Source organism: Dendrobates tinctorius, unplaced genomic scaffold, assembly GCF_039654945.1.
Source record: "Dendrobates tinctorius isolate UK_male_01 unplaced genomic scaffold, ASM3965494v1 ptg000205l, whole genome shotgun sequence".
Lineage (NCBI taxonomy): Eukaryota > Metazoa > Chordata > Amphibia > Anura > Dendrobatidae > Dendrobates > Dendrobates tinctorius.
In genome coordinates, this window is record NW_027361872.1 from 4761897 (window position 1) to 4775191 (window position 13295).

Here is a 13295-nt window from a genome sequence, read left to right on the forward strand (position 1 = left end):
AGGGCAGGACGTCAGGGAGAGAAGAGCGACCAAAGGCAGGCACAAGCCGGCATCTGAATGAACGGCCCCCGGCAGATGACGCCCCCTTTTTATCAGCAGGCGGTGCCGCCTGAGGTAACCAACTCAAGTTGCCTCATGATAGGTGCGGCCCTGACTGCTGCCAGATGTGGAGGGACTCAAAACGCTCCATGAACAGGTTGGCAGAGCTGGGCGCGAATCTCGTCTAACTTTAACCTTCTCAAAGGAGAAGACATTATGAGTATGTACGCAAAGCTAAGCGAAAGAAAATCCCTCTGATAAGTGCCTTGACGTACGACATAATCCACAGCAGCCAATCCCAGCTGATAGTCAGTGTTGGAATACAAGGAACTAGCATCAATGGAGAAGAAAACACATTGAGGAATAGGTGGAAGGTTTTTAAGTTCCATAATTAATATGTGGGAATCTAACGGATTCACTTATTTTTGAAGGAACAGATCAATATAATGGGAGAGGTTTGCCGTGATGGACTTTAGCCCTGATTCATTATTTGTCAATTGTTTTCTAAAATCAGACAATTAAAGGGATTGTCCAATAGTTGAAAAATATTTTCAAACATCAAAAATAAAAGTAGATATAATCACAAAGATTGATCTATCACAACGCTTGCTTCCATGCTTTTCCCCATGGTCTCTAGTGCCTGGTCATGTCTTGAAATGACTTGGGCCAATCACTGCCTGCAGCGGTGACCAATTTCAATCACTGATTGGCTGAGCAGGCATTTTATGTTATTTCTGGTGTGACAGAACCAGGATGTAGCGATCAGAGGGGTTCAGCAAGCATTGGAGAGGAAGCTCGGGGGAATTGGAGGGTTTCAATCCCTTCTTTGTTTTTTTTTTATCCAGTGGGAGTCCTTTGAAAAATTATTTTTATCCATGGGACAATCCCTTTAAATTCAACAAACTCTATTTTATGACTATATTTCGTTTGCTGTTCTCTGCGCTTTCATAAATTCAGTGAATCACTGAGCCATTTATCAAACCAAGCAACAGACAGAATGGTTCTGCTAATTACATTTCAGGCCATTCAAGCTTGATGTCTCCAGATTAATAGCTTAACACTGACTACAGAGAATGCATACATTGACTTTCTCTCCGTGTTGCTCCGGGGTAGAATACTGTTCTATGCTCATTCACTTGTAGGTATTTATTTTTATATAAAATTGCCAGCAGCCTGTCTTGACATGGAGTACGTGCGGCGTTAACACTAACAGATGCTCTTTCTTTGCCATTAGAATCTATCATCCCTTATAACCCTTTGAAGTTTCATACAGTCGTCAAACCGGCTCCTGTTGTAGCCGTCATTAAGTGATAAGTGTCAGCGAGCAGGGCTAATCAGTAATCGGACAGTGAGTTGGTTGTCATAATCACCTGGAAGGCAACATTGGCAAGATGGGCAGCACAAACCAGAGCACAGGCTGCACTACTGAATCAACGTAATCTTATTAATTTTTTCCAATAAAAGAGACTGATACAAGATGAGATGCTATAATTAACGGGGTTGTTTTTCGTTTTGTGTATACTACTCACTGGCACAGGTAGCTACAGTATAACAAAAGTCAGATAGACACAGACTTGATGAATGAAGATAAGTAAAGAGTTCCTCTATGAATTCTGAACAACAAAGGTCAGTTCATGCTGGATAATTGTAACATCGGCGGCCGTGCCTGCCGATATTCCATCAGCGGCCGCATCCGCCGCAGCCCCGTCTCACCTGCGCTTCTCCACCCGGGCGCTCTCCTGTCCTCCCTCCCGTTCAGCTGCAGTCCCGTGCGCCACCCTTAGGCCGCGGGTGCGCGCCCGACCGCTCTCTTCACTCGGCGGGGGGCGTCGCTGAGGGGCAGGGTCTTCCTTAAGGGGAAGACGCCTGGTAATTGTGTGGTTCTCCTGCACTGTTCTGGCCGCTATAGTACTACTATAGTTCTCTAGTCTTGTCTTTTCCTTGTTTCCTGTCAGCCTTGTCTCAGCCTTCGGTCCGTTTCCATCCCTCCTGTCTGCCTCCACCTAGTCCTGTCCGTGCTACCTCCTGTCTATCGTCTGGTGTCCTAGCCCCTTGCCTATTTCTTGTCTTGCTGGTTCCCATCCTCTGCCCGTCCTTGCTATTCCTGTCCCTGGGGTTTCCACGTCTGCCTTCCCTCGCCTTCTGTGCCTCACTCTCCTGCTGCTCCTTTTGGTATCCTTCCTCCTCCGGTACCCCCTGCTCAGGTACCCTAGACTCTGTCCTGCCTTCCAGGTCGCCTGTATCCCTACTCGTCCTTCGAGCCGTCCCTCTTGGTTCCGGCTGTCGCGGTTCTGACCCCTGCGGTCCTGTCCCTAACGATCCCTGTATAGGGGTCGGTTATCACCTGGCGTGCTCGGCCCGGGGGCTCCAGATCCGCAATCCAGAGGGTCCACTCCTGGACATTGTCCTCTCCTGATCATCACAGTATTACCAGGCCATGGACCCCGCCGGTGCCGTGGCTGCTACGCAGAAGGAGCTGCTTTTCTTACGAGAAAATCAGACCCGGATTATGTCCTTTATGAAATCCATGGACACCCGGCTTTCCGCCCTGCAAACCACTGACCCAGGGCATGCTCCTCTCTTAGCGGCCGCTTCAACCCTACCCCGGGATGCAGTTTCGTCTCCGCCTCCTCGTCTGGGAAAGCCTCCCAGGTATTTGCGGGGATCCTAAGTTATGTCCTAAGTTATGTCGGGGTTTCTTAAACCAGTGCAGACTGCGCTTTGAGCTTCTGCCCCAACAGTACCCCACAGATCGCGCCAAGGTGGCGTTTATAGTGTCCCATCTCGAGGGAGAGGCTTTGGCCTGGGTGAATCCTTTGTGGGAGCGGGATGATCCTGTAATTTCCAGTATCCAGAATTTTCTGGAGATATTCCGCAAGGTTTTTGATGAACCCGGATGCTTAGCTTCTACTACGGAGGCCCTTTTTAATCTCCGCTAGGGTTCCCTTACTGTAGGACAGCACGCCATCCGCTTTCGGACACTGTCTTCGGAGCTGGTATGGAATAACGAGGCACTGGTGGATGCCTTTTGGAGAAGCCTCTCTAGCAAAATCAAGGACGAGCTTGCCGGGTGTGACACCCCCACCACCCTGGAGGACCTCATATCCCTGGCTACTCGTATAGATCTTCGCTTTTTGGAACGTGCTCGAGAGTCAGCTAGGGAGAGAAGGCCCTTTAGGCTGTATCAAGCTCCCATTCCCCGTTCCTCTGCACCCTCTGCTAGCGCCACTCCCGAGCCCATGCAGATAGATCGTATCAGGTTATCCGAGCAGCGGCGCAGGGAGAGGATGACGAATGGTCTCTGTCTGTACTGCGGTGGAGCCAATCACTTTGTGCGCACCTGTCCTGAGAAATCGAGAAACGCCTCCACCTAGGCCAGGTAAGAGAGGTCTCCCTAGGTGATCATAATTCCTCTCTTCCCCTTACCCTTTCAGCTTTAATTATTGCAGGTTGGGAGCGTAGATCTGTGGAGGCTTATGTGGATTCGGGTGCGGCTGGTAATTTCATTCGTCAAAAAGAGGTTGATAAACTCCAGATCCCAGTGGTCATCCTAAAAAACCCGCGTGCGATTTCCTCCGTCGATGGTAAACCACTGCCTGAGCTCATCACCATGGTGACTGCCGAAGTGGACCTACAAATTGGAGCGCTCCATCTCGAGAAGATAGCTTTTTATGTCCTGCCTCGATTATCCCATGCTGTTCTCCTTGGATTACCCTGGCTCAGTCTGCATGAGCCAGTTGTCGACTGGCGCTCAGGGGAGATTCTGCGTTGGGGTGACTCTTGCCATGAACGCTGTCTGCGGGCCATCGTCCATCCTCGTTCTTTGCCTAGGCCAGTCGACTTCCCGGGCCTTCCTGTGCCGTATCACGCCTATGCCGATGTTTTTAGCAAAAAGGAAGCGGATTCCCTACCTCCGCATCGGGCCTATGACTGCCCTATCGACCTAATCCCCGGAGCCACCCCTCCCAGAGGGAGAACATATCCTCTTTCCCCAGCAGAGACCACGGCCATGACAGAATACATACAGGAAAACTTGGCCGAGGGTTTCATCCGGAAATCCTCCTCCCCTGCTGGTGCGGGTTTTTTCTTTGTACGGAAGAAAGACAGATTACTTCGTTCATGTATTGACTACCAGGGCCTGAACAATATCACTATTAAGAATCGGTATCTGCTTCCGCTTGTCCCTGAACTCTTTGACCAGCTTAGGGGAGCTCGAATCTTCACGAAGTTGGATCTGCGGGGCGCTTACAATTGAATCCGGATCCGCGCAGGGGGCGAGTGGAAGACTGCCTTCCATAGCCGTTATGGTCATTATGAATATTTAGTCATGCTGTTTGGTCTCTGCAATGCTCCGGCTGTATTTCAGGAATTTGTTAACGAGGTGTTTCGGGATCTACTGTATTCCTGTGTGGTGGTGTACTTAGATGATATTCTCATCTTCTCGCCCGATTTATCCTCTCATCGGAGAAGTGTACGCGTGGTCCTGCATCGGCTTCGGGAGAATCGTCTCTACACAAAAATTGAAAAGTGTCTCTTTGAGCAAACTTCGTTACCCTTTTTGGGATACATTATCTGAAGATGGATCCAGAGAAGCTTTCTGCGGTACTCAAGTGGCCTTGTCCCGTTGGTATAAAAGCTATCCAGCGCTTCCTCGGATTCGCTAATTACTACCGACAGTGTGTTCCTCATTTTTCCACAGTGACCAAGCCCATCAAGGCCCTGACCCATAAAGGAACTAAGTCTAACAGCTGGTCTCCCGAGGCCAAAGATGCCTTCCTTGCCCTGAAACACTCCTTTGCATCAGCACCGGTCTTACATCACCCAGTGGCCAGTAGGCCCTTTATCCTAGGGGTGGATGCCTCCTCCACCGGAGCTGGGGCGGTTCTTTCTCAGCAGGCACCATCTGGGCGTCTGGTTCCCTGCGGGTTTTTTTGTAAATCCTTTTCGCCTGCAGAGTGCAATTACTCCATTGGGGACCGGGAGTTACTGGCCATTAAGATGGCTCTGGAAGAATGGCGGTATCTACTCGAAGGGGCAGTGCACCCCTTTACTATCTTCACGGACCATAAAAATTTGGCCTATCTGCAGTCCGCTCAAAGACTCAATTCCAGACAAGCCAGATGGGCCCTGTATTTCTCTCGTTTTGATTTCAAGCTAGATTTCTGACCCGGGAATAAGAACATCAAAGCAGATGCACTCTCCAGGTCTTTGCAGTCGCCTGAGGGGGATGAGGGTCCATCATATATCATCGAGCCTGCCAAAGTTATCACCGTGGCTCCTTTAAGTTTCTCTACTCCTCCACCAGGCAAAACCTTCGTTCCTCAGAACAAACGGTCGGAGGTGCTGCGCTGAGGGCATTCCTCCAAGGTTGCCGGGCACGTTGGGACCAAGAAGACGCTCCTGCTTCTCTCTCATTACTATTGATGGCCCTCCCTTCGCCGAGATGTGATGGACTTTGTAGCCTTCTACACCCGTTACCTGCTCCGGAGGCCCCTTGGCGGCAAATCGCAATGGATTTCATGACAGATCTGCCTTGCTCGGCTGGATGCACTACCATCCCAGTCGTAGCAGATCGCTTCTCTAAGAGGACCCATTTCATACCCTTGTCCAGGTTGCCATCTGTTTCGAAGTTGGCCGAGATTTTCATCCATCAGATCTTCAGGCTGCATGGCCTTCCTCAGCAGATTGTTTCAGATCGTGGAGTCCAGTTCCTCAGAACAAATGCTCGGAGGTGCTGCGCTGAGGGCATTCCTCCAAGGTTGCCGGGCACGTTGGGACCAAGAAGACGCTCCTGCTTCTCTCCCATTACTATTGGTGGCCCTCCCTTCGCCGAGACGTGATGGACTTTGTAGCCTCTTGCACGATCTGTGCTCAGAACAAGGTGCCGAGAAGCCTGCCTGCTGGCCTTCTACACCCGTTACCTGCTCCGGAGGCCCCTTGGTGGCAAATCGCAATGGATTTCGTGACAGATCTGCCTTGCTCGGCTGGATGCACTACCATCCCAGTCGTAGCAGATCGCTTCTCTAAGATGACCCATTTCATACCCTTGTCCAGGTTGCCATCTGCTTCGAAGTTGGCCGAGATTTTCATCCACCAGATCTTCAGGCTGCATGGCCTTCCTCAGCGGATTGTTTCAGATCGTGGAGTCCAGTTTACCTCTCGATTCTGGAGGGCTCTCTGTCGGCTTATGGGCACATCTCTCGACTTCTCCTCCGCTTATCATCCACAGACCAACGGGCAAGTGGAACGGATTAATCAAGTTCTGACAACCTACTTACGTCTCTTTTCCAACGCCCATCAGGACAATTGGGTCTCACTCCTACCTTGGGCTGAATTTGCCCATAATAATCATCCCAGTGAATCAACCGCCAAGTCGCCATTTTTTGTGGTCTCAGGTCAGAACCGTGGTGTTCCGCTGCCTTTTTCCTCATTGTCCGGAGTTCCCACAGCAGATGCTCTCGCCATGAAATTTTCACAAGTTTGGAAAGAGACCAGGGAGGCTGTCGTGAATGCCAGTGCCCGGATTAAGAAACATGCGGACAAAAGACGCAAGGACCTTCCTCCATACCATACTGGTGACAAAGTCTGGCTTTTGACCAAGCATATCCGCCTGAAGGTCCCTTCTTACAAGTTGAGTCCCCGATACATCGGACCTTTCGAAGTACTAGGACGCATCAATGAGGTGGCTTATAAACTGAGGTTGCCGGCTTCACTCCGGGTCCCTAACGCCTTTCATGTCTCGCTCCTGAAACCTGTGGTTCTTAATCGGTTTCAACCAGCTCCCATCGCTTCCCCTTCGCCAATTGCGTCAGATGACGTTTTTCAAGTTAAGGACATTTTGGCCATGAAAAGAGTCAGGGGAAAGACACTTTTTCTTATCGATTGGAAAGGATTTGGTCCCGAAGAAAGATCCTGGGAGCCTCGAGAGAATGTTAATGCCCCTCTTATCCTGAAAAAATTTTTGGCCAATCTCAGGCGCGTGCCCGACCGCTCTCTTCACTCGGAGGGGGGCGTCGCTGAGGGGCAGGGCCTTGGTGATCCACTTCCAGGTATAAGGCATTTCAGGCGTCTTCCTTAAAGGGAAGACGCTGTCATGTCGGACACTGTTCACACCAGGGTGTCCGGCAGACAGCGGTAATACCCTATTCCACTACAGTATGCTCAGGGACTTTGTTGGGTATTCTGTTCCAGTCGGGATAGGGTTAACCAGGTTGTCATGCTGGCTGAGGGCTTGGCCACGCCCTTGGTCTTTAAATAGTCCTTCCTGACTATGGGCGTCGCCGACTATAGCTTTTGCCTAGTGCTAGCAATACCGGTCAGCAGTAGTGGTTTTGGAGCGTCTGATATCTGGTGCAGTATATCTCTCAGTTGTTCTTTCTCCTATCTGTTATATATATATATTTGGTTGCCCTTGCACATTATTGTATTCCCTGGTGTATTTACGGTGTGGTGTTTCTTTTACCCCTGTCCATACGTATTTGTGGGGTCTGGTGTCTGGTCCCCTCACTGGGTGGAGGGTGGTGGGTTCAGCTTAGGGCTGGACAGGAGACAGGGACAGGGTGGAGGCCCAGGCAGGCACACCTTCAGTTTAAACCCTGGGTTGAGGGACAGACAGGGTTTTCCCTAGTCTGAGGGACACCGCAGGGGCCCCGGGGTTTTAGCCTAAAGTTACCTAGGCATACCATGACAGACGCCTGGTAATTGTGTGGTTCTCCTGTACTGTTCTGGCCGCTACAGTACTACTATAGTTCTCTAGTCTGGTCTTTTCCTTGTTTCCTGTCAGCCTTGTCTCAGCCTTCGGTCCATTTCCGTCCCTCTTGTCTGCCTCCACCTAGTCCTGTCCGTGCTACCTCCTGTCTATCGTCTGGTGTCCTTGCCCCTTGCCTATTTCTTGTCTTGCTGGCTCCCGTCCTCTGCCCGTCCTTGCTATTCCTGTCCCTGGGGCTTCCACGTCTGCCTTCCCTCGCCTTCTGTGCCTCACTCTCCTGCTGCTCCTTTTGGTATCCTTCCTCCTCCGGTACCCCCTGCTCAGGTACCCTAGACTCTGTCCTGCATTCCAGGTCGTCTGTATCCCTACTCGTCCTTCGAGCCGTCCCTCTTGGTTCCGGCTGTCGCGGTTCTGACCCCTGCGGTCCTGTCCCTAACAATCCCTGTGTAGGGGTCGGTTATCACCTGGCGTGCTCGGCCCGGGGGCTCCAGATCCGCGATCCAGAGGGTCCACTCCTGGACATTGTCCGCTCCTGATCATCACAATAATAGAGATGAGCAGATATTTTGAAATTCACATTCGCCAAATTTTCCCCTAAAAATCATTTTGAAGTGAATAAATTCGCACGAATGTCAATACTGGAAAGCTTCTAATTGCTCCGAAAATGCACGTTGGAGTAAGGAGAGGGAGAGGACCATACTGAGCATAAGAGCTTACACTCTGCAGGTGAGACAGAACTCCACTAACGATAAGAGCTTACACTTTCCAGGAGGGAGAAAAGACTCCACTGACCATAAGAGATTACACTTTCTAGGCAAGAGAGAAATGACTCCGATGACCATAAGAGATTACACTTTCCAGGCAAGAGAGAAAGGACTCTACTGACCATAAAAGCATACACTTTCCAGGCAAGACAGAGAAGACCCCACTGACCACAAGAGCTTACACTTTACAGGAGAGATAGGACCATGCTGATCATAAAAGCTTACACTCTACAGGTGAGAAAGGACCTCACTGACCATATGAGATTACATTCTACAGGAGATATAGAGGACCCCACTAACCAAAAGAACTTACACTTTACAGGAGAGAGAACAAAGACCCCACTGATCATAAGAGGTTATACTTTAAAGAAGAGAGAGACTTAACCAGTGACTCTGGGGATGGAAAACGAGTTTACAAAATGTGCTCTTCTAGCAACCACTAATCTGTGATTGCTGATGTACTGACCTCTGCAGATCAAACCACTCATCACTTTTGGATACCAAAATTTATAAGACCTTGACAACTTTTTCAAAGTTTTTTCAATTTCTCAAGACTCCAGGGCTCTGTCTGAAGACAAAGCATCTTGGACTAAGGATGCCTGCAGAAGAGCATATGGAAAATCGTACAAGTTTAAATTTTACGCTTTTCATTTGCTGCACAAATAAAGTGTTGACTTCATTCAGAGAATGAGCACGATAATGCGAAACCAAATATATTACAACAAAAATTTCCCAAGTTCAGCTACATGGAAAAAATGAAGAGATCCCATGATATAAAATCACAATTTTTATTCAATTATACAATAAAATCCATTTAGTAAAAAAGCAAAATGCCGTATGAAGGACGCTGGAGCACAAAATATTAGACAATGGCTTAACAATAAACAATCAGATCATAATATAAGCAAATTGAAAATGGCATTCCTCCCAATACAAGGAATATATTAATTATTAATGTATTAATGCTTCAGATAATATATTACAACAAAAAGTGTCAAAAATTAAGCCAAAATAGGACATATAATAAAGCCTAGATGGTATATAAAGTCAAAAAATTCTTGCTCAAACCACGGTAAACATTACACTAATTATGATGCGGCCCCAAGAGATGTAACACAATTGCTACCATAACTCCCGCGCATAACACTAAAAGATTTCAAATGGAATAATTACCATTATAATTCCACAATAAGGCCCACAATGACAAACGTGTAAGAAAATGTGTATTACCGCTGAATGGAGACTCGTGCTCACGGCGTCCTCTCACCCCGACGCGCGTTTCGCCGCCTGCTTCTTCCGGGAAGAAGTCATTGTCTAATATTTTGTGCTCCAGCGTCCTTCATACGGCATTTTGCTTTTTTACTAAATGGATTTTATTGTATAATTGAATAAAAATTGTGATTTTATATCATGGGATCTCTTCATTTTTTCCATGTAGCTGAACTTGGGACATTTTTGTTGTAATGTTGTGTGAAGTGCCCAGTTGCACTTAGCAGGACTTTGTTGAAACCAAATATATGTAGTTTTATTTATATTTTATGACTTTTATGCAATAAAAAAATCATTAATTTTTGTGCCGCCTTACTCTTAGAGGGAATCTGTCACCCTTTTTTTGCCCTATGAGCTGCAGGCATTGACATCAGGGGCTTATCTACAGCATTCTGTAATCCTGTAGATAAGCCCCCTGTTGTAATCTGAAAGAGAAGAAAAACACGTTAGCTTATACTCACCATTGGGGGTGGTTCAGTCCGATGGGTGTCGCGGTCCGGTCCGACGCCTCCCATCTTCATACGATGCCATCCTCTTCTTCCCTTCCTGTAGTGGCTCCGATGCAGATGCACTGCTCTGCCCTCTTGAGGGCAGAGCAGAATACTGCAGTGCGCAGGCGCCGGACCTCTCTGGCCTTTCCCGACGCCTGCGCACTGTAGGACTCTGCTCTGCCCTCAACAGGGTAGAGCAGTGCACCTGCGCCGGAGCCACTACAGGAAGGGAAGAAGAGGACGGCATCGTATGAAGATGGGAGGTGCCGGACTGGACCACGACACCCATCGGACCGGATCGCCTCCTCCGGTGAGTATAATGTAACATGTTTTTCTTATCTTTCAGGTTACATCGGGGCTTATCTACAGCATTACAGAATGCTGTGCATAAGCCCCTGATGTTAATGCCGGCAGCTGATAGTCGAAAAAAGGGGTGACAGATTCCCTATAAAAGCAATATGTTTAATATTATTCTGTCAATGGAGCTGTTTGAGGCCTTATTTATGTTTTTTTAACAAGTTGTAGTTTTCTACCATTTTTGGTACATGCCACATATTGATCACATTTTATTCCATTTCTTTGTAGTCAACATTAACAAAACATGCAATTCTGGCAATTACTCTATTGTTACAATTTTGGGACATACAAATTTTTGATAATTTTTTATTTCACGGTAGAGTGGAATGAACTGAAATGGCAATTCTGGAGTTGTTTTTCATATTTTTACTTTGCAACATTCACCATACGGGATAAATGAGGTATTTTTTGTATAGATTTGGCCATTCCAAATATTAGTTTTTTTGGCACATTTGTTTTTTATTAAATCAACAACTTATGTTTAACCCCTTTGCGCCACAGCCCTTTTTATGTTTTTGCATTTCTGATTTTCGCTCCCCTTCTTTCTAGAGCTATAACTTTTTTTTTTTCCATCAATATGGCCATGTGAGGGCTTGTTTTTTGCAGGATGAGTTGTACTTTTGAACGACACCATTGGTATTACCATATCATGTACTCAAAAATGGTAAATAAATTCCAAGTGAGGTGAAATTGCAAAAAAGTGCAATTCTACAACTATTTTTTTGATTTTTTTACCATGTTCACCAATTGCTAAAACTGACCATCCATTATGATTCTCTAGGTCATTACGAGTTCATAGACACCAAAGATGTCTAGGTTCTTTTATATTTAAGTGGTGAAAAAAAATCCAACGTTTGTTAAAAAGAAAAAAAAATTGCGTCATTTTCCGAGATCCGTAGCATCTCCATTTTTCTAGATCTTGAGTTGGGTGATGGCTTATTTTTTTGTTCAGAACAGTTCAAAACAGCTGACATGTGCTGGGAAAGATGTGGGCTCACCACCGGAGCCCACATTAAAGGGGGAGACACAACATGTGCCGTACTAGTACGGCACATGTCGTAAAGGGGTTAAAGCACCATTCCAACGGTGGTGTTACTAATCTAAGTTTCCTGTCCCTAGTCTCATACTTACCAGTCGTCATCTTCATTTGTTTTCTATGCCGTGCCGGATGTCTTCTGCAGGTTGTGACCTGCTGGATCGCTCCAGTATTGAGAGATTCAAAAGTCACAACTCATCACAACTCAATGTAAGCCTATGAGGGCCAGAACGAGGCCAGAATGATGCCCACTTAGACTGACATTGAGAGCTTGTGACCGTTACCTTTGACTTCCGGTCAGACAGAAGTTGCGGTTACATGATCGCAGCATGAGACCGGAGCGATGCTGGGAAGAACAGAAGATGATGGCTGGTAAGAACATTACTAGGGTTAGAGACCTTAGATTAATAGCACCACTCCAGGGCAGAAAAAAAATCTCTGAAGTGGTGCTTAAAAAAAAAAGATTTTTATTTCCATTTTTTTTAAATAAACAGTTAAAACATTTTTTACAGTATTTTTTAATCCCACAAGGTGACTTGAACATGTGATCCCTTGATCTCAGATAATAACCTGCACTACTTATATAGTGCAGAGCATTATTAATCATATCAGTGTGCTTCAGACAGGCTGCCTAATAAACCATGTCTTAGGCACAGTCTATTAGGATTTGATCTATGGTAGGCCCGGAGGCCATTGTAAGGCCTTCACTTGCCATAGCAACAGTTGGCATACTGCAATCGCATTATGGAGAGCAGATGTACTCAAAGAGGGAGCGATCTTCCTGTGTCACACTCCTTACATGCAGTAGTGATTATTGACAGCACTGTTATATCTCTGTTAGCTCATGGAGCTGAATCCTGTTAGGCAGTGGTAGGTCCAGTATCATGATCCCAGGTTGAAAAGTATTGTCTTTTCATGTTCCAGTAGAAAGTGGTTAGTATACAGTAAGGATAGATTATAGTAGGAGATTAAGACCTAACTTTTAATCTAAATGACTAAAAACAGGGGAAACATATATTTGGACAAACCATCCCACAACAAATGTAATAAATACAAAGTGCTCAAAAATCACCAGTGCACATGAATGAAAAATTGGTTTGATGTCCAAGCCATCCATAATCACAGGAAAAAGGAGGGGTATAAGGGACTAGTGAGTTACCTTGTCATGCCCTGTGTGAGTCTACCGTCCTAACAAGGACAGTCCCCAAGTATGGTACTGTCCTAAAGAATGTCCCTTTATTCCCCCCACTACCTTTAGACTGATAGGATTTCTTCTTCTCGAGCACCCCAATGGAAAGAAGCACGTCCATTAGGATGTGAAAAGTCAATGAGATGACGAGACGGGTTAATGTATATTTCTTCTGTCCATTAGAATTTTATAAGCTGTGTCTGCAGAAAAGTCTATAAAACTACAAGTTACAGAATTTTATGGTAAAGTAAATATCTTACAAGTATTTTAGTTTTGGTAGGTTTCCAAAGGCTCCGCGTCCAATATGGACCAGGTGTTTTGTGTTTCTGATTGTTCTAAAATTAGAAGACAAAAAAATTAATATAATATTATATTTAGGTTAGACCTCAAATGGATACATGCGATATTGAAAGGGGAGTCCAAGATTAAGTAGGTCTACATT

The 13295-nt window shown here is 46.6% G+C and overlaps 1 protein-coding gene across 1 annotated transcript in view; it reads right to left on the reverse strand.

Annotated features, from left to right (window-relative positions):
• LHCGR (luteinizing hormone/choriogonadotropin receptor) overlaps window positions 1-13295 on the reverse strand; it is a 257515-nt gene that overhangs the window by 85502 nt on the left and 158718 nt on the right. Inside the window, exon 4 of the mRNA XM_073554028.1 lies at window positions 13114-13188. Within this exon, the coding sequence (XP_073410129.1) occupies window positions 13114-13188 (75 nt within the window). The remainder of the gene's footprint in view (window positions 1-13113; window positions 13189-13295) is intronic.